Source organism: Balaenoptera ricei, chromosome 3 (genome assembly GCF_028023285.1).
Source record: "Balaenoptera ricei isolate mBalRic1 chromosome 3, mBalRic1.hap2, whole genome shotgun sequence".
Taxonomy (NCBI): domain Eukaryota; kingdom Metazoa; phylum Chordata; class Mammalia; order Artiodactyla; family Balaenopteridae; genus Balaenoptera; species Balaenoptera ricei.
Genome location: NC_082641.1, coordinates 77,134,137 through 77,154,917, shown reverse-complemented (window position 1 = coordinate 77,154,917; position 20,781 = coordinate 77,134,137). Strand labels below are relative to the sequence as shown.

At 38.9% G+C, this 20,781-nt stretch overlaps 1 protein-coding gene across 12 annotated transcripts in view; it reads left to right on the top strand.

Moving 5' to 3' along the window:
- The window catches only part of MCTP1 (multiple C2 and transmembrane domain containing 1), a 557,626-nt gene that overhangs the window by 186,515 nt on the left and 350,330 nt on the right, over positions 1 to 20,781 (top strand). The window contains exon 1 of one of the 12 annotated variants that reach the window (XM_059916787.1): positions 7,123 to 7,310. The exons of the other annotated variants lie outside the window; for them this stretch is intronic. Coding sequence (XP_059772770.1) covers positions 7,254 to 7,310 — 57 coding nt within the window. The 5' untranslated portion in view covers positions 7,123 to 7,253. Of the gene's footprint in view, positions 1 to 7,122; positions 7,311 to 20,781 lie in introns of those variants that run through there. 12 annotated transcript variants of the gene reach the window in all.

Below are 20,781 nucleotides of genomic sequence, written 5' to 3'. Positions count from 1 at the left end.
TCCAGGACTTGATTAACTATTTCCTTTCCCATATTAGGGAAGTTTTCAGCTATAATCTCTTCAAATATTTTCTCAGTCCCTTTCTTTTTCTCTTCTTCTTCTGGGACCCCTATAATTCGAATGTTGGTGCGTTTAATGTTGTCCCAGAGGTCTCTGAGACTGTCCTCAGTTCTTTTCATTCTTTTTTCTTTATCCTGCTCTGCAGTAGTTATTTCCACCATTTTATCTTCCAGGTCACTTATCCTTTCTTCTGCCTCAGTTATTCTGCTATTGATCCCATCTAGAGTATTTTTAATTTCATTTATTGTGTTTTTCATCATTGCTTGGTTCCTCTTTAGTTCTTCTACGTCCTTGTTAAATGTTTCTTGCATTTTGTCTATTCTATTTCCAAGATTTTGGATCATCCTTACTATCATTATTCTGAATTCTTTTTCAGGTAGACTACCTATTTCCTCTTCATTTGTTAAGTCTAGTGTGTTTTGACCCTGCTCCTTCATCTGCTGTGTGTTTTTCTGTCGTCTCATTTTGCTTATCTTACTGTGTTTGGGGTCTCCTTATCACAGGTTGCAGGTTCGTAGTTCCCGTTTTTTTTGGTATCTGTCCCCAGTGGGTAAGGTTGGTTCAGTGGGTTGTGTAGGCTTCCTGGTGGAGGGAACTAGTGCCTGAGCTCTGGTGGATGAGGCTGGATCTTGTCTTTCTGGTGGGCACGTCCACGTCTGGTGGTGTATTTTGGGGTATCTGTGGCCTTATTATGATTTTAGGCAGCCTCTCTGCTAATGGATGCGGCTGTGTTCCTGTCTTGCTAGTTGTTTGGCATAGGGTGTTCAGCACTGTAGCTTGCTGGTCACTGAGTGATGCTGGGTCTTGATGTTGAGATGGAGATCTCTGAGAGATGTTTGCCGTTTGGTATTACGTGGAGCTGGGAGGTTTCTTGTGGACCAGTGTCCTGAAGTTGGCTCTCCCACCTCCGAGGTACGGCCCTGATGCCTGGCTGAAGCACCAGGAGCCTTTCGTCCACACAGCTCAGAGTAAAAGGGAGAAAAAATAGAAAGAAAGAAAGAAAGAAAGAGGCTATAATATAGTGAAGTAAAATAAAGCTATTATAAAGCAAAGCTATACAGACAAAATCTCCCCCAGAAGCATATACATATACACTCACAAAAAAAAAGGAAAAGGGGAAAAATTAATATATCCTGCTCCCAAAGTCCACCTCCTGAATTTGGGATGATTCGTTGTCTATTCAGGTATTCAACAGATGCAGGCACATCAAGTTGTTTGTGGAGTTTCAATCCGCTGCTTCTGAGGCTGCTGGGAGAGATTTCCCCTCCTCGTCTCTGTTCGCACAGCTCCTGGGGATCAGCTTTGGATTTGGACCCGCCTCTGCGTGTAGGTCGCCTGAGGGTGTCTGTTCCCCGCCCAGACAGGACGGGGTGAAAGGAGCAGCTGCTTCGGGGACTCTGGCTCACCCAGGCCGCGGGGAGGGAGGGGTACGGAGGAGGCGGGGCGAGCCTGCGGCGTCAGAGGCCGGAGTGACGTTGCACCAGCCTGAGGTGCGCAGTGCGTTCTCCCGGGGAAGTTGTCCCTGGATCCCGGGACCCTGGCAGTGGCGGGCTGCACAGGCTCCCGGGAGGGGCGGTGTGGAGAGTGACCTGTGCTCGCACACAGGCTTTTTGGAGGCGGCAGCACCAGCCCCAGCGTCTCACGCCCGTCTCTGGGGTCTGTGCTGATAGCCGCGGCTCGCGCCGGTCTCTGGAGTTCGTTTAGGCGGTGCTCTGAATCCCCTCTCCTTGCGTGCCGCGAAACAAAGAGGCAAGAAAAAGTCTCTTGCCTCTTCGGCAGCTGCAGACTTTTTCCCGGTCTCCCTCCCAGCCAGCTGTGGTGCGCTAACCCCTTCAGGCTGTGTTCAGGCCGCCAACCCCAGTCCTCTCCCTGCGATCCGACCGAAGCCGAGCCTCAGCTCCCAGCCCCGCCCGCCCCGGCGGGGGAGCAGACAAGCCTCTCGGGCTGGTGAGTGCCGGTCGGCACCGATCCTCTGTGCGGGAATCTCTCCGCTTTGCCCTCCGCACCCCTGTGGCTGCGCTCTCCTCCGCGGCTCCGAAGCTCCCCGCCTCTGCCACCCACAGTCTCTGCCCGCGAAGGGGCTCCTAGTGCGTGGAAATCTTTCCTCCTTCACAGCTCCCTCCCACTGGTGCAGGTGCCGTCCCTATTCTTTTGTCTCTGTTATTTCTTTTTTCTTTTGCCCTACCCAAGTACGGGGGGAGTTTCTTGCCTTTTGGGAGGTCTGACGTTTTCTGCCAGCGTTCAGTGGGTGTTCTGTAGGAGCAGTTCCACGTGTAGATGTATTTCTACTGTATCTGTGGGAAGGAAGGTGATCTCCGCGTCTTACTCTTCCGCCATCTTCTCTCCTCTCCTTCACCATAATTTTGACTCAAGAAATATAGACAAATAACTGGAAAAAATAAAGTTTTAAATTAAAAAACCATAACATTTAAAAACAATAAACCACAAAAGATATTGTAAACAATGATAAAACAAACCACACACTGAAGGGTGATATCTATAGCTCATATAATTGACAAAGGAGCTGAACTGTAATATAGAAAGACCTTCCCAAAAATAAGTAAAAGAAAGACAAACAACCCAATAGGGAAAAGGCCAATAATAATTAGATAAGATGCTCAACTTCAGTAGTAATCAGGGAAACCATAATTAAAACACTGAGATACTATACCAGTCACAAACAAATGTCAAAAATGTCAGAGTCTGGAATATCAGTACTGTGGATATTGTTTCTAGGAATCTAGTGCAAGGAAGACTCTCATACACTGCTGGTTGAATTGTAAATTAGTCTAATTATGTTGGGATGCAGTTTGGCAATTTCCAGTAAAGGTGCAGCTGTGTATATCCTTTAATCCTACAATTCTATCCCGTTATTCAACTTTAGAGAAATTCTTGCACATGTACAAGAATTACAGTAGTTTAATAATAACAATAAATTAAAGACAACCTAAGTTTACCAACAGGGGAATGGATGCTTGGATTGGGATGCTATATAGCAGTTAAAAAGAATAAACTATGTAGAACTACATGAAACCTCAAGGTAATGCTATGCAAAAAAAAAAAAAAAAAAAAAAAAAAAAAAAACCCAAAGCATCTATATACCATGATACCATTTTATGAAGCTTAAAACATGCAAATCAGTATCTTGTTTATGGATAAACACATATTTAATAAAATATAAAAAGATGTATGTGGATGATGAAAGATAATCCTATAGAGTGTTTACCTTAGGAGGGAATGGAAGGAGATAGAATAGGCAGGGGCATATGGTGGCTTCCATTGTATCTGTAATGTTTTATTTCTTCCAGGAAATCTGAAGCAAATTTGGCATAATGTTAAGATTTTCATTGGAGGCAAGGATAATGGAAGGAGAAAGTCAACAGACTCTGTAGGAGGTTTAAGTTACCAGGATAAGTGGGCTTTGAGAATAAAATAGAGCAGTACTCACTGTTAACAAACACATCAGTGTGTCAGCACTGTGTAAATTCCAATTCTGCTTGGCTTTACTGAGCATCAAAAGGGCCCTGACTCCTGTCTCACACTCTGAGCATCTTTAGCTGTGTGATTTTTAAGGAGGGAATACTGTGGAAATCTAGGGAATACAAAAGCAGGAGGTGGTACCTAAGATAATGTGAAGATTTCTGAGGACTAGATCAAGCCAAAAAAACAAGAAAGGTTTAGATTTTATGTTAATTAGGAAAGCAGTTGTGCCCAATTCAGAGACCAGAAGCCTTTCAGGGAGCTGATAATAGGCCAGTTTATTTACTGTGATCCAAGACTATCTAAATTAATATAAAGATTATTATTATAAATATTTGGCTGTTGGTATGTTGACAGTTGAATAAATCCAAGCTGTATTTTTATGAAGTCAATAAAAGTGCTTTCAGGAGGCCAAGAGAAAAAAAAATCAAAGACCTTAGCCAATCTTAGAAGGTGCACTGGAGATTCTCTTGTAGCTTGCTGTCTGTTCCTATCTCTCTCTGTCCTGTCTTTGTCTCTCTCAACATATCTTTTAGACAGACTGAAAAAGTAGACAATACATAAATTTGGGCTGGTAAAGAATGGAAAGAGTGGGGTAGAGAAGAGCACTTTCATTTCTGTTACATTGTTTTAAAGAAATAACAAGAGTAGTCCACTCAGAGTGAGAATGATGTAGTACAATGAGAAATATAAAATATCAAGTTGTTATTTTATTTTAAAGAGTAACATGTTCTTTTCAGATTACCTAAGGAATACACGAATTCGTTTTCATTTTGTGAGATTTATGCTATAGGTAATAAACGAAGCAAAATGATTGACTCTCTCCTTGTCCCCCATCACCCTCTTATTTCGAATCTCTTTCCCAGACATAACCACTTGTCCACAATTGGTGTGCACTAATCCAGGTCCTGTTCTATGACTTTGTATATAAAAATTCATGTACCCAGAACTGGGATAATGTATTTTTCTGCAACATGTTATTTCCATGTAATGTCTTTTAGGGAGCTTTGCTGTCAGTGCATCTAGATAACCTGTTTTTTTATTAGCTACATAATATTCCTTAGTATAGATAGCTCATTATTTATTTAACCCTTCCATTGTGCATGGCCCATTGCAAAGTTCCAGTTTTTTACTATTATAAAAAATTCTGCAGTGAATATTCTAGTACATCCATCATTACAGCAGAGGGCAGATGTGACTTAATGAATGGCCAGATCTAGGAACTACAGTAGTGTTATCCAGAATCTGCCTTTCTCATCTTCAACTTTGGTTTTTTCTTGGTTGGCCTCATTTTCAGACAACCTCACTTCATGTGGTAGCAAATATGTCAAACAGCAGTTCCAGACTTACATTCTACAAACGTTACAACCTCTCTCCCAATGTCAGCAAAAGTGTAAGGGTTGCCTCTCACTGGACCAGCTTGGGTCATGTGCCCATCCTTGACCCTATCACTGCAGCTCTGTGGATAGTTTACACTGGTCGGTCAGGCCTGGGTCACATGCCCACTTCTCGGGCTATGTCAGCATGATATAAACCACATGGATTGAGAGGGAGGGAGGAATAGGTGATTTGCTAGATAAAAATCAGGATTATGATACTAGTAGAAGGAGGAGGCACGTTGCTGCTCAGGCAAATATATAATTGTCTCTACAAACGTCTTATAGATAATATTTTATGTTTTTGTGAGTAGCAGATAAATAGATTTACTAATGGTATCTAGATTTATGTCATAAGGACCAAAGGATTCTTATAAGTATCTTTTAGAATCTTTGCTAGAGTAATGAAACAAGTATATTGTTTCTATATAATATTGTGTGTGAAAAGAAAGCATGTTATAGATTGAGGATCATTAACATTATGAAAAAGAGATAGTTTTTCAATTTAGAAAAGTGTTACCCAATATATTTGCTAAATATTCAGTGACAATGATAGATTGTATCAACGACATGATAGATACTTGGTCTTAAATCACATTTCTTAATATTCTACTATTCGCCAATCCATAATACAAATTCTGTATTTTATTTATTCATTTATTAAACAATGTTTATTAAATTTTGCTATGGACTGATCACCATGCCAGGGGCTGGGGATGAAATACTGACTACAACAAGATCCCTGCCCTCGGGTTTCTTACATTCTTGTTAGGGCCCACAGACTATAAATAAGTAAACAAACAAATAAAGAAGAAAATTCCAGGCTGTGAAGGAAATATAAAGGATCATGAGATGCAAAGTAATTGGGGAAGGTTGTTTCAGGTAAGGTGGTAAGGGAAGCTTTCTCTGAAGAGAGAGCATTTGCACTGCAACTGAGGACTAAGAATGAACCCAAAACTCTAGACCTATGCTGAAGCAATATGGTAGCCACTAGCCATGTATTGGCCATTGAGTACTCAAATGTAGCTAGTTCAAATTAAAATGTACTCTAAATGTAAAATACACATTAGCTTTCCAAGGCTAGTACAAAAATTATAAAATATTTAATTAATTTTATATTGATTATAGGTTGAAATGATAATATTTTAGATATATTAGGATAAACATTATTAAAATTAAGTTTACATGTTTCTCTTCCCTTTTTTAATATGACGACTAAAATGTTTAAAATTACATATGTGGCTTACCTTATATTTCTACTGAACAGTCTTGGTCTAGATGGTTTCAGTGTATTTGCTATTATTAACATGTGTGTTTTCATTTTTTTGTCCTTGCTTTTGGTGATGGCAACTGAATTTATGTGGTAGATTTTTCTCCAAGGATCTATGTCTATAATGTTTATTGACTGAGTTGTCCAAACATAATAATTCAATGTGTGATTAAGCTTAGTACAGCTCAGAGTTAAGAGGTATTGGGAGGTGGGTAAAGCACAGAAAATTGCCGCACTTACTAGAGGAGTTGTGTCATTAGTCATGTTCCTTTAGAAATGTTCACGAAACAGATAAAGGAAGGCTCTGAGTTGGAGAGGTAGGTAGAGCTGGCATCACACGGTAATGACAGCGTAGGACTGGATTTCTGTGGGAATCAGCGACAGCAAACCACAAAGATCTATTTCCATTCTCTACTTAGTGAAGAAGATTCTATTGTGTTTTGTGGAATTGCTACTTCTTGCATGTTAAAATAAAGTTTTATCCTACACTGTGTTTGCACTGATGGAACATTAGTGACTTTATTGTGCCTCTTTTTGTATCTCTGTCAGAGGGATGTTGGCAAGTTCACACACATTTAATAACATTATACTAATTCACTGTGGAGAGCAAGCAGGGTAGTTTTTCTTTGTGCCATGCTATTATTCTAATTTCCATTTGCGGTTTGTGCCACGGGGAAGAAGTTGACTAAAAATGCACGTCGGATTTAGCAAGTTGACAAAAAATGCACGTCTGATTCAGTTTTAGTTTGTAAACATTTGAGGCCCCCAAATGTGATGTTTGTTACGCAATCTAAGTTTTATGAGGGGAAACTGTGTCCCTACTGGTTTGAGAGAGAGTTGAGTCATATCCTGTGAATGTGAAGCAACGGTGTTTAAACATCACGGGTTCCTCTTACTTTCATTCTAATTCGCTGCCATTCAGAGCAGCAAGTGCTATCTGCGAAGCGGCTGCTACTAGCCCTTGGAGGAGAGCAGCCTCTCTTGCTGGGATTCAGTAAAGAAAGCCAAGTCTGAAGATGCAGTTCTGTCACTGGAGTGAAAGATGTTTTGTTTGTTTCTAATCAACTATGCTATATAGCTGCAAGCTGAAAAGTGCCTGTAATTTGCCAGTTATTTATAATAAGGTAAGTGTTATATTTTGGTTCACTCATTGTATTGTGGCAGCCTTGAATTAATGTGGCAGTTGTAGTATGTGATCATGCCTCAGAAAATGCCTTCTCACAGGGTCTTGACGGTGGCTTTGAGATTCTCATGCAAATAATTTTAAATTTATGGTACAATCCATTTGTGAGATACTTATTAGATTGATATTGCTTGTATGATAGTTTTTAATGAAAAATATAGTGCCTGAGATGTGGAAAGATTATAGTAGCTTTGTGTTGTTTTAGTTGGTTTTTTCTTAAGGATTAAGTTGTACCAGAATTATTTTTTTCTTTTTGCTACTCTATTGTCTTGGTTAAAGGTGAAACATGAATGCATAAAATTCATACGATTATACTTGGATTTTTATTCTAAATAATCATAGCTCAACAACTATGTTTCTCCATTACAAAAAAAGTCTTAGTAATTTTTAGAAAAAGTTGAAAGTTGAAAAGTAACACCTCTTGCTTAGGCTTTTTATTTTAAGTGAAAAGCCATCATATTTTTAAACTTTGGCTCTGTTTGTTTCAAAATGTGTATGAGTTTGTCACAAGTCCATTTCCTCAGTTGTTGTTGGAGACACATATACGTTGTATGGATGGAGAAATCTGTGGATAGAGAAGTGAACAAGAGGTTTGCTTTTCAAATTCTTGAAGCTTGCTGCGGAAAGGTTGGGGTGGAAGACAGGAATGTTGTCTTGGTTTTTTATTGATTAAAGAAATGACATCAAATCAGAGCTAAAGGTGTGTCTGGTGTCACATCACTTTGGACAATCTTATTTAAGTCCTTTGAATTCTTTTGAGGTAGAAAAGGTTAATTTGATTGTGAGAGCTATAGCTGTGAATGTGTGAGACGTTGCTGAATTGACGGGGTTTTGTATGTTTAAGGACAGTTGGCATTAGAATACTTTTTTTTAATTGACCCACTATCATGTTTAGAGATCGTTTCATTTCTATTCAAAATTATGCCCACTACAAAATTGCTAGATTCTAACTACAGCTTGGAGATTATTTTCCATTAGATACATACTCAATAACTCAAGTTTTACAAAGGTTGAAGGGAAGGCATGTAGTTTTCCTCTTCTGTGAAGGGGAAATTAAAATTAGTTCAACTTCCAAACATATTTGAAGGCAGTATTCTGAATTAGAAGAGAAAAACTTTAAAGAAAATGACTTAGCACTTTGAGAGCCTTTGGGACCTTGCATAGTGAAAAGGCACATATCCCAAAAGATGAGAATCAAGATGTTATGAATAGAATATCCTGATGCTTGATATGTATAAAACTCTGCTTTTTTGCCAGGGCAGGGACGGGGCGATTCTGGTGAGTTAAGTATTCTGCCTGAGACTTTTTTCTTATGCTATATGCGAATTATTAAATGTCAATAAAAAGATGGAATGTAATACATCTACATCAAGACAAAAGCATATCTTATTGCAATTTGCACCGTTTCAGATTCTTAAATATGGATTATAATGGCCATCCAAACTGTTGTTATATATGAAAACTCAGACCGATAAAATGTTGTAAAATCAAGATTTGATAATATGCTCTGTTTCAATTGTAGACTTAATTTTTTATGACATTGTACAGCCAACTGGTAGCTACCTGATTAGATTATTGTTTATTCTCCTTTCTTTCTGTTTTCCCCCATCCTTTGGCTGTTTTCCTGCTTCTTTGCACTTCCAGGAGGAGTGTGGGTAATGGGCAGGGAGAGAGAAGGAAAGTGAGCAGACCAAATAGTGTACTGCTTTTATTTCTCACCTCTCATGATGGTTTTGATGAGAAATGAGGTCAGGAAGAGGTTAGATATAATGACAAAAATGAGTCTTTTAGATGACCTTTTAGATTTCAGTTATTCAAGAAATTCCTTGACCTCTGAGATGAAGAATAATTGGGAGCTTGGTTGGGACAAGCTTATCTACCTTACAGAATTGTTGCAAAGATGAAATATCACATCTGTTGTAGTATTTTATTAACTGTAAAGTTTTATACATATTTTTGAGGAATTGTTTTTTGTGTCTTCTTGAAGTAAAGGTACTGACAAGACATCAGAGATACTCAGAATTCCACTCTGGATTCAGAATACTTATTTTTAGTAGTAAGGGTCTCCTTTTTCTCTCTTTTTGTAAACTATTTTACCTGTTAATTTCCAACCTATATAAAAATAGTAGGCAAAGGTAAGCTGCAAAAAGAAAAATAAAAACCCAATTTTACCTAAGCCTCAAGTGCTGTTTAAAAATTTCAGATAGCTGGAGGAAGCTCATCCTCACTCAAAAGATATTTATCAAGTGGCGATTACATTTTATCTTCAACCTAAAATCAACACGCAATTAGGGGCAGCATCAGCAGAAGCACGTAACAAGACTTTTTTTTCCTTTTTAAATATTTTTCTTTTAAGTAAGGCTTTATTTGAAGGGTTCACGATGAGGAACTACAGAGTAGGAAGAAATTATTTTATAAAGTACTCTTTCTGACTCCTGGAAACTAAATCTTTCTGGATTATGCTTTAGATCTAGGGTCCCTAGTGAATCCTACTGAATATCAAAAGCAGCACACTCACTGGGTAAAATACACAGTGATCACTCCCCTACCTACTTCTGAAAATCAGTTATGAGGATCACACAAGACTGTTGTGTGACAGTGCTTGTGAACTCCACAGAGCTTATAAATATCACTATCACCAAGTAAGATATACAGAATTATATATTTGGAAGGGAACTTAGATGTCATCTCATATCTTCTTATTTCACAAGGAAGAGAATTAAGGTCCAGAACGCTTAAGGAAGGTGCTTAACTTCACTCAGCTAGTATCTAAACCTGGATTTTTTTTTTTCCTCCCAGGTTAGCTAGAAATTGATCAGAAGATTAGCTGTTTCTTACTGTAAAGAGTTTTTTAAAAGATAAATACTATTTTTAGTATTGATTAACATCCTTATAGGAAACTATATCCCCAGAGAATGTTTCAAAACCTGTCTACAGGTTTTGTGGGCTGAGAATTCTCATTGAATCTAGTTTAATGGAGCATGGATTTGTGGAGCGATTATCAAATTATAGCATATGACTCTTGCAGTCTCTTAGCTATTGCCACAGTAGAAGTGTCCAAGCCCTTACTCTGCAGAGTTGTATCATAAGAGTAAACGTGCATAATGAATGGGGGTAGATTTTGTAGCTTTTAAAATTATAGTTAGCGTGGTAGATTGTTTTGATGCTTGTTGAAAGTAGTTAGAAAAAAGAGATTCCCCAAAAGCTTACCCTTAAAAAGAGATTAGGAAAATTTACAAAAACAAATGAACTTACAGCCATTTCTGTTAGAATTGATCTGGCTATTTTATTTTTATGGAACACTATTTTTCAGAGAGATGAGATGGGAGAGCCATGACCTTTAATAATTATAAAAGTTAATGACATATATCCTACTATACTAATGAACAAATTAGATTCATAAAGAAAATTTTTCTTTAAAGCCTCTTAACACTAAAATTAGAAGGCAGGTTAATTAAAAGTTTTTCTTGTGTGTTGGTGGTATTAATAAGGGTTATATCTTACTCCTAAGAATTCAAAATATGGTTACCATTTCCTTTAATAAAAAATGTAACTCTTGTGAAAGGTATATACCGTTATCTTCATTTGCCGTGCTCCAATTTATAGCTTCAATAAATAAGTGGAATTTAACATCATCCTATCTCATGAATAAAGTCTAGCCCTGCTTTGTAATAAAATTCATGTTAACTTTGATTCCAAGGACTACATGAATCTGCTTTATAACTATTAGGAGATAAAGGAAAACAGATGAGATAAATAGTTTAAAAACTTTGCTAAATGTAAGTGTGGTGAGATTGTGTGTGGTCTGAGGGACAGAGATCTGGGCTATAGGATGGGTGGTGGGAGAAGCAGTATTTCTTTGTACTCTTGACCCCTCCTGTGGTTTTGGAGCTGACAGGGAAGCCCATGTCTTCTTTTGATTTTGTTTTCCAATCTACAAAGTTGAGAAGACAACTTTCATGCTAGACGACCATCCCACACATCCTGCAGGTACTTCGTAAATATTGGTTAATAACCCTATGAACATCAAGGTGGGTGAAGCACTTTCAACTCAGTTGCAGAGTCCATAGATGTGCCATTGGTATAAGTGCCAAGGCTGGTAATGAATACCCCCTTGAGAGAAACCCAAGTAGGAAAGTTTTGGAAATGGTTTGTTGGGTTTTAATTCCATCTTAATTTAGTAGAGGTACTCAAATTAGTCACTTGGTCTCCCTTTACTTGAGTCATTTCACTAATGGGATGGATTAGTAATAGTTATTCATGGCAATTTACAGCATACCCAAATATAACAAATCAGGTTCCAAATCGCTCACTCCATGAGTGTTTCTCTCCAAGATGAAAATAATAATAATGGCTAACATGTAAATCAGGCTGTATAATACTGTATCTTTTAATGAACTGTCTAATTTATTTCTTAAAACTACCTTATGAAATTTGGGCACTATTATTATTATTCCCTTTTCACAGATGAGGAAACTGAAGTGTAAATTAAGTGACTTGTCCCAACATCACACAAATGGTAGTAGAATGATCAGAGTTGACCCTAGGTAGTCAGGCTTCAGAGCCAAGATTCTGAACTACATTCTGTGCTGCCCCCAGTTTGAATCCCTTGATCCCAGTAATATGAAGTGACTCCTGTAAAGTGCTACAGAGAGGAAGAGAAATATTTTAAATGTTACTACATTTAATCATTTTCAGGACTCGAACATTCTCATTTGTAGTGAAACCCATTATGAGCCAGAAATAAACTAAAGTTATTTGAGAATTCATGTAGAATGAGGCTAGTAATAATGCAAAATGCATCTGGAATGAGCAGACATAACTGAGTTCTCCTAGGTGATCGTAGTCTTTGGTGATGTGAAAAGATTTCCTTTTTTTGAGAGAGAGAGAAACAGCTCTTGATGTACACATAGTCAACAGTCCTAGGAAAACTTGTGGGAATTTGTATGTTTTGAGGGAGGATTAATGTCATGTCTCCTTTTCTTTGTACACTCCCTAAACATTTCCTGATGAAAGTCATTTGGGGGAAGGAGCACACTGAATGAATGGTAGAAGGATTTTAGGTCTGTTGTGCGACTAGATCCATTTTGATCTGCCTTCTCCAGAGTCCACAAATTATGCTTGAAGTTCTTGGGTAATTTTCAAACTTTCTTGTTTCCTTAGGTCTCACAAACAAGAACTTGCTTCACGATGTTTTATACCCTCAGTGCTAGCACAGTGCCTAACATATAGTAGAGCCTCAGTAAGGCTTTCTGGCAAGATGGCTGGATGGACGCATGGATGGATGATAGGGATAAACTGGGGCATATCCAGATCTGCTTCAAGTCATGACTCATGTACCTGAGACTGGATTGGGACCAGACTGTTACTCAGCTTGTGGGCACAAGGGAATGAAGTATGAGATGTAAAAGGATTTACCTCAGTTCATCTCATACTTCATCATCTGATGGTTTTCAGTGTGAAACTGACATGCCTATAAGTCATTTTTTGCCACAAACCTTTCCCACTGTATCATGTTAGAGATTCTTTAATCACACTTAGGAACCATAATTGCTTTACTCCCTTGATTCAAAAGCTAAATTAAAGCAGATATATACATATATAATTAATATACATTATACATATGCAGAGAGAGAAATTAAGTAATAAAATTAAAAGGTCAAAATAAATGTGAATACCTAAATTAATGGGAATTGTCAAAGTTTGACTATTTTAAAATTTATTGTGGGAAACAATAAAAATTCAGAAGAACAATTGAAGCAGCATATCAAAGAAAAGAAAGGTATTTTAAAAAATCATTTAAAAATGCTTATTTACAAAAGTATAGACTTCTTTCCATCTTGGAACAGAAGCTTTGTTTTTCCACAAAATTTCGTTAGAGAGCTCAGATAAGAGGTCTGAGAACCAAAGTTTATTTGGCATAATCAGTCAGTTGTAAAGGATGGTTTCCGAAATGAGGATGGTGACTAAGGGCTTGGGTTAGGAAATGCTGCAGATTTTGAGAGAGGGTATTAAGGTGGTTATTGTTTCAAGTTTTCCAGTGGGGGAAAACACAGAGAAAACTGCTGTACAAACATTTGATCAAAAATAAAATATATACAAGTTTTAGACAGTGGGAGCAATCTATTGTGAAATTTACGCATTTGTCCTTGACCCAAAGCAGGCATTAAAAACAAAACAAAAGAAGAAAAGAAAAAAATTCCAATCATCAAAAAATTTTTGGATGGATTTTCTTTTCCCTGGTCCTAAACACAGTAGCATATGTTCACTGTTCAAGGGTGTTCTATTTTTTGGTGTACAGGTGCCTTGTGTTATTTGAAATGCATTTGATTCTTGTGGCTGTTTTCTGGAGGTGATTTTCCTACCTTAGAAATAGCATGTTCCAAGTCAGCAATCAGTGGAAAGTGTTAACCTGGCCAACAGTAGACCTGCATTCTACATCATAGAGTCTGGCCCTCAGTTTCAACATCCCTCAAATGAAGGATTCATCCTGTAGCGCCTCTCACATTTTCCAAAGACTAGGAATTATTATAGGATAGGATTCTTGTATTATTTTAATTTTTCTTTCCATTTTCAATTCAGTGGTTGCTGTGAATATTAAAATCAATTTTGAAACTTCCAAGGTTATCTAGCCAAAGTGGCTAGAGAGCTTTTGCTAAGCCCATGCCTGGAGTTTGATAAATGCTTATGCTATAGAGAGAGACAGAGAGACAGACAGACACACACCACCCCCCCCCACACACACACAGTGAGGTTAGTCAGATAGATAATTAGTTAAATGGATGATGGATGGATGAATGAATATCCCATGGCAAATGTGTATTCTAAATGTGTAAATAGCTACAAAGAATCATGCATACACCAGACATAAGAAGACTATGTAGCATTATTACCTGTTTTAAATCATTGATAAATTACATGGTATATTAATGTTCAAGAGTTTTTGAAAACTATATTGCAGTTCCAAAGATGTCTAGATTACTACCAGGAAGCCACTGATATCAACAGGAATACGACTTCTTAGGTTGCTTTCAAGAGACAGTATTAAGGTGGTTATTGTTTCAAGTTTTCCAAGGGAGTAAAAACCAGAAAATTTTCCGGTAAAAATATTTGATCAAACACAACTAAATAGGGTCAAAAATATATGCAAGTTTGAGACAACAGAAACAAATCTATTGGAAAAATAGTTTTGTTCTTGGGTCCTACATGGCAGGTGCAAAGAGCAGAGGTCCCATTTGGGTGATATTTATATAACAGGCACTAATATAATATTTTTAGAAATCAGCTAAGGTCTGAAAACTATATTTGCTGCATTGAAATACTTTTTTCATTGTACCCGGACCTCTTCCTCATTTTCTATTATTTTTTGTAAGGTTTCATGAAAGATTGCTATTACATTTTCTATTTTAATTGAAGCTTTTAAACAAAAATTCAGGAAAAAGTTAACTAAAAACTAAACATCAGTTTTATCTAAAAAGTACGGTGTTATTTTATCTAATAAGTCAAATTAGTTCAACATGCTGTACCACCTGTAAAGTTTCCGTGATTCCTTCCCTTACCTGAGCAGCATGTAATTCATATTCACAGACTTTTGGAATTAGGAGGTACCTTGAAATAAACTAGCTCAATTCCTTTAATTTGCAAATGAAAAATATTCTGGCACAAGCAAATTAAATGATTTTTCCAAGGTTATATGCACCTAGCTCCCAACAGAGCCAAGCTGGACCTGGAGTTCGAACATGCAACGCTGTAGTCTTTTTACTGCATCAGTGAGAGCATCACTGTCTGAATTTAGTATTCAAGTGGTGCATTGGATTTTCACTTCGTATTAAAATTTTAATTGTGCACAGCATAAATCAACTTAAGTTTGTCCTAATTTCCTTCTGGCCACTAAACAGTTTTTATCATATTTTTTTGGAAGGGCATTTTTTTACCCACAGATTCTCCATAGACACTTTTCCTAACACCTGATAGTTTACCTTGATTCTATTCACTTGGCAATGCAAATGCATTTGTAATTACAGAGACAGGTCCACATTTAACCACTCGTGCACATCTAAAACTGGTTATATTTTCCACGCCCTCCAACTTTCCAGATCCTCAAAATAAATGCATTACATCAAACTGACAAAAAACTCCATAAATGCAAATTATTGTATTGGGAACGACATACACATCAATTCAAATCATTTAACCAAACAAATGGAAACAATTACTGAACAATGCTCTGTACTAATAACTGTACTTTTGTCATCAAAGTAGTGATGTGCTGCAAGTTCCCTGCCCCATTGCCTTGCTCCATGGCTCCTTCAGAAGCTGGGTGGCCACACCCAGGCAGCAGCACTCAAGGTGCAGGGTTCTCTACCTCTCCAGGTGGAAGGTCCCCTTAGGAGATGGCCCAGGTACAGATGGCACCAGGTAATCTGGTCCACTCTCTTTCTTTTAGATAAGAACCAGCAAAGATTGTGCCTGATTTGGCTTCTTATTTGCAACTGCAGTGGCAAGTGAGGAAGGGAGATTTTTTCCAGTGTGTTCTTTAGAATACTAGTTCTATGAAATCAGCATCCTATAATCAAATAACTTTGGGAAACATGGCATATTGTATTCTGTTTTGAATATTCACACTGGAGGCAAAAGGCAAACACTTCACAAGCTTGAAGTGGGAATAGTTTAATATTCTTTAACCCGGTATTTCCCAAATAAATCCGTTTTCAAAATATGACCTATTCAGATTGTGGAGCACACTTGGAAACACAAATTAGACATTTTCCTCACTGACTGTATGTCCTGGAAAGAGGGTGGTTTGGGAAATGTGAATTTGATGTTCCCTTGGGGTCTCTGTCCCTACAAGCCTCTCATAAAATGAGCTCAGTACTGAGTGTAAGGATAATTTTGACTTTGAGATTTTTCACCTCATTCAATAATACTGTTCAGTAGCACCCAAGATGCTGTTTTTCTGAGCTGGTTGGATCACAAAAGAAGAGCAGCTCAGGGCAGGGAGTGATAAACCTCTGAAGTGGGAGATGGGGAAAATTTCACAGAAATGCTCCTTAAGCTGCATCTGGAGGGACGTATTGGCATTTTCCCGGTGGATAAGAGCACATGCACAGAGGCTTCCCTCAATGTAAGAGTTCAGGAAACTGGTTAAAAAAAAAAGTGTCTTTGGAGTCTGAGGTGGAAACGGGCATGGCTGATGAAGCAAGTCAACCCGGGTCAGCTCGTGCATGAAGTTCTTTCACTGCTATGCTGAGAAGCTTGGCCTTCACCTTGTAGGGCAGTGATTCTTCAACCGGATGGTGCATCAGATTCACCAGGAATCTTTTCCAAACTCTGTACCCTATGCCCAAGAGATTCTGGTTCATCAGGTTATGGGTAGAGCTCAAGAACGTAAATTTTGGGAAAAGTACCCAGGTGATTCTAATGTACACTCTAAGTTGAAGAAATTTGGGGCATCAAGAAATGGCGTTAAGGAGAGGGATGTTGTAATTGGAATTTTGAAGACTTTGAGGAGGAAGGGTTGAGAGGAATGTCCCCAAAGGCAGGGAAACCATTTGGAGGCTGTTACACCAATTTGAGCAAAAAACAACTAGGAAAACAAAAAGGCAGTGATGTGGGAAGCGGATAGGGGACCACAGGTCTGGTCCAGATCTGATCCATAGTATTTGGTGGCTGACCAAATGACAGGTGTAAAAAGGAGTGTCTGGGTCCTTGGCTTGATGATGCTGACAGCCAGGGCAGGAAACACTGAAGGGGATGCACCTGAGCTCCTGTTCATTCCTCGCTCTTCTTCTTCCACCTACAGCTTTGCTACCGTGTGGCACGTCTAGCTTGCCTCCACCTCATAGGGCTGTCATCTTCTTCCATAACTTTTCAACCATTAGACCTTCTGTGCAACTGAGCACCTCCTTGTTGAAAAGATACCAGAGAAGCCCTGATCTGTTGGGAGAGCTGTCCTAGGACCAAGAGGGCACTGGAGGAAACATTTTGAGCATGGGAGTAACCATGTGGGAAGACGTGCGTGAATGGCGGATCTTTGTAGGAGAACTCACAGAGCACCCTGTACTGTGAACCTAGTTGGGGCTGTGACCAGCCACTTCCCCACTCCATACTCAGTGAGGCTGAGGAAGCAGGGTTGGGTAAATGTGTAGAATAGTCACAAAATGCTTAATAAATAGGTACCCTCCGTCCTAAGTCAAAGGCTCCCAACCAAGCCTCAGCAGCAGAGAGGAGTTAAGCCATGAGTCTGGATGAAGAGAAAACTAATGAAGTGAGGAAGCTGAGATTCTGTTGAACAATCAAAGAATAGCTTTGGCAAGTGCCACGATGTGGGCTTTGACCCCACCTCTGCCCAAGGCTAAAAAGAATTAAGGGGCTCCTGGCGTGGGGCTTGGTGAACTTCCTGAGAAGCTCAGCTGTACAGTATAGCTGGGCCAGTGAAAAAGGTCCTGTGAGCTGTGATGTGAATGCAGGGTATTATGATGAGCTATAACAAGGAGCAGAAAAGGCCAGGTGGCACCAGGCTTGAGAGAGGCTCTCAATACATCCCATGAAAACAGGTGGTAAGTGGAGTCCAGACTTGGAGCTAGAAGACCTGGGTTCAAATCCAGACCCCACTATATACAGAGTATGTGATTTTGAGAACATTATTTGACATCTCTGGGCTTCAGTTTCCAACTTCAAAAATGAGAATAAAAATACCTTCTTTGGAACTAGCTAGTGGAGGTTAGATATAGAGTGTAATGTGGGCCCCCCCGCGCTGTCAGTATTCCCGCCTGATCAATGCCCAAGCCTTTTCGCAGTATCATAATTCAAGCATACACTGGTCTAGTGGTCTGTGGAGCAATCAATTCATGTGAGACAGTCTTGGGCAAAAATTGAAAAAGCCTGTACTCTGCAAGGTGAATTTGACAGGCGAGTGATTGATTAGAATCTTGTTTACAAGCTCTTGTTTATATTTCCTCAGCCTTATGTAATTTGTTTTGTTCAGGATTTAACGGAACTAGGGTTAGAAGGATAGGACTTAATGTACTGCAGAACTGACAGGATGCTTCTTAATACTGATTTTACTGGAACATAAGAGCAACTAGTCAAACTATGTTTCTAGATGAGGTGAGGGGAATGGGGTCCATTGGTGCCTCCAGAACCAAAGTCAAAATATGCTTAGCATCAGTATGCCAACCGATCCCCAAACACAACACAACACACACATGGCTGGGAGAGGTGGGAGAGACAGAGAGAGACAGAAAGAGAGAGAAGGAAAATTGTAATGAATAGTCTCATATTAGAGTCTCTGAGAAATCCAGTTGTTAAGAAACCTGTATATCAGTTAAACTTGTTTACGCTAAAGGAAGACTTGTTTTTCTCATGGACCTATTAAAATTTCTCTAGCAGTTTTTCTGTATAAATATACTGGAAAAGAGTACAAATAGATGAACTTTCAGAAGTGTGTATTTCTACCCATCCTGATTTCTCAGAAGTTCAGCAGAGAAGCAAAATATAAAATTCACCTTTCATATGATTGCCAGATTTTAATAAAAATCTAGTAAATATTTTATTTAAGACAGTCTCATTTATGTGATCATGGATGTCTTTCTGATTTTTAGATGCATTGGTCTGTGCAGTGGCCAGAATCCCATGGGGTGAAACTTCAAACCTAAAAGGGCCTGTGTAGTCACATGCGATTCACTGGTTGTTTCAGTGCATTCCTCTCCATGCATTCAAGGGTGCAAAAATATTTTTTGAGAGCCTTTGTGTCAGATGCTGTGGGGACACATTTAACAGATAAAATGAACACAATGTATGCCAACAAGAGGCTTTAATCACTCTCACGCGTATCAAATTATAAGCTGTCCTGAGTGACATTAGATAAAATAGATGATGATAGAGTATAATAGGGGAAGTTAATTTAGATTATGGGCTCAGGGAAGTTGACTCTGAGAAAATGACTTTTAAGCTGAGACTAGAGATGTGTAGAATTAATTTTGGTTTCCCATGAGCTTTAAAATTTTTTATTTTATACTGGAGTATAGTTGATTAACAATGTTGTGTTAATTTCAGGTGTACAGCAAAGAGATTCAGTTAGACATATACATGTATCTATTCTTTTTCAAATTCTTTTCCCTTTTAGGTTATTACAGAATATCTAGCAGAGTTCCCTGGGCTATACAGTAGGTCTTTGTTGGTTATCTATTTTGTATAAAGTAGTGTGTATATGTCAATCCCAAACTCCCAATTTATCCCTTCCCGCCACCTTTCCCCTTTGGTAACCATAAGTTTTTTTCCCAAGTCTGTGAGTCTGTTTCTGGTTTGTAAATAAGTTCATTTTTGTCATTTTTTAAAGATTCCGCATATAAGTGATAGCATGTGATATTTGTCTTTCTCTGTCTGCCTTACTTCACTTAGTATGATCATCTCCAGGTCCAACCATGTTACTGTAAATGGCATTATTTCATTCTTTTTAATGGTTAATATTCCATTGTATATATGTACCACATCTCCTTTATCCATTCATCTGTCGATGGACGGTTAGGTTGCTTCCATGTCTTGACTATTGTAAACAGCGCTGCAATGAACATTGGGGTGCAGGTATCCTTTTGAACCATGATTTTCTCCGGGTATGTGCCCGGGAATGGGATTGCAGGATCATATGATAGCTCTAGTTTTAGTTTTTTAAGGAACCTCCATACTGTTCTCCATAGTGGCTGTATCAATTTACATTCCCAGCAACAGTGCAAGAGGGTTCCCTTTTCTCCACACCCTCTCCAGCATTTATTATTTGTAGACTTTTTGATGATGGCCATTCTGACTGGTGTGAGTTTTTAAGTGTGTGAGGATAAGAGAAAACTATGTTAGGTACCCAGCCCAGTATTTGGTACAAAAGATTTCTGGGAGATTCAGATCCACTCTGTCTCCTAATCAATGAATATCAAGCCAGACTCTAGAGACCAGCTGGTGGGCTGCACGTGCTGCCATCAGTTCTGGATTTGGGGAGTAAGTCCCAGGTTATCTGTGGACCCACTTGGCTCCACAGCCTTTCTGATTAGCCTTCACTGAGCATATCCTCTGCGCGAATTTCTGCACAAATCTTCTTTACTCCACATTTCTCTGCAAAGATGAGCACCCTGTTTCTCCCTTCCCCTGCATTCCAGTTCATCCAGTTTGGCTGTGGTTCTCTGTCTCCTCTCCTTGAGAATACGTTCATCTCCTGGAACCCCAGCCCCACGGAACTTCCCTTGAGCCAAGACATTGCCATGTTCCCAATGAGGATTGTCAGCCTGTTGCCCCTCCACCCCCCAGACCACCTTAACCAGGTCATACCCTTCCAATGCAGTCCATAGTTGCATAGTTAAAATCAGAATGAGCTTTATCTGCCCCCTAGGCTTTGTGGTTCCTGCTACTGCATTGACCCCTGG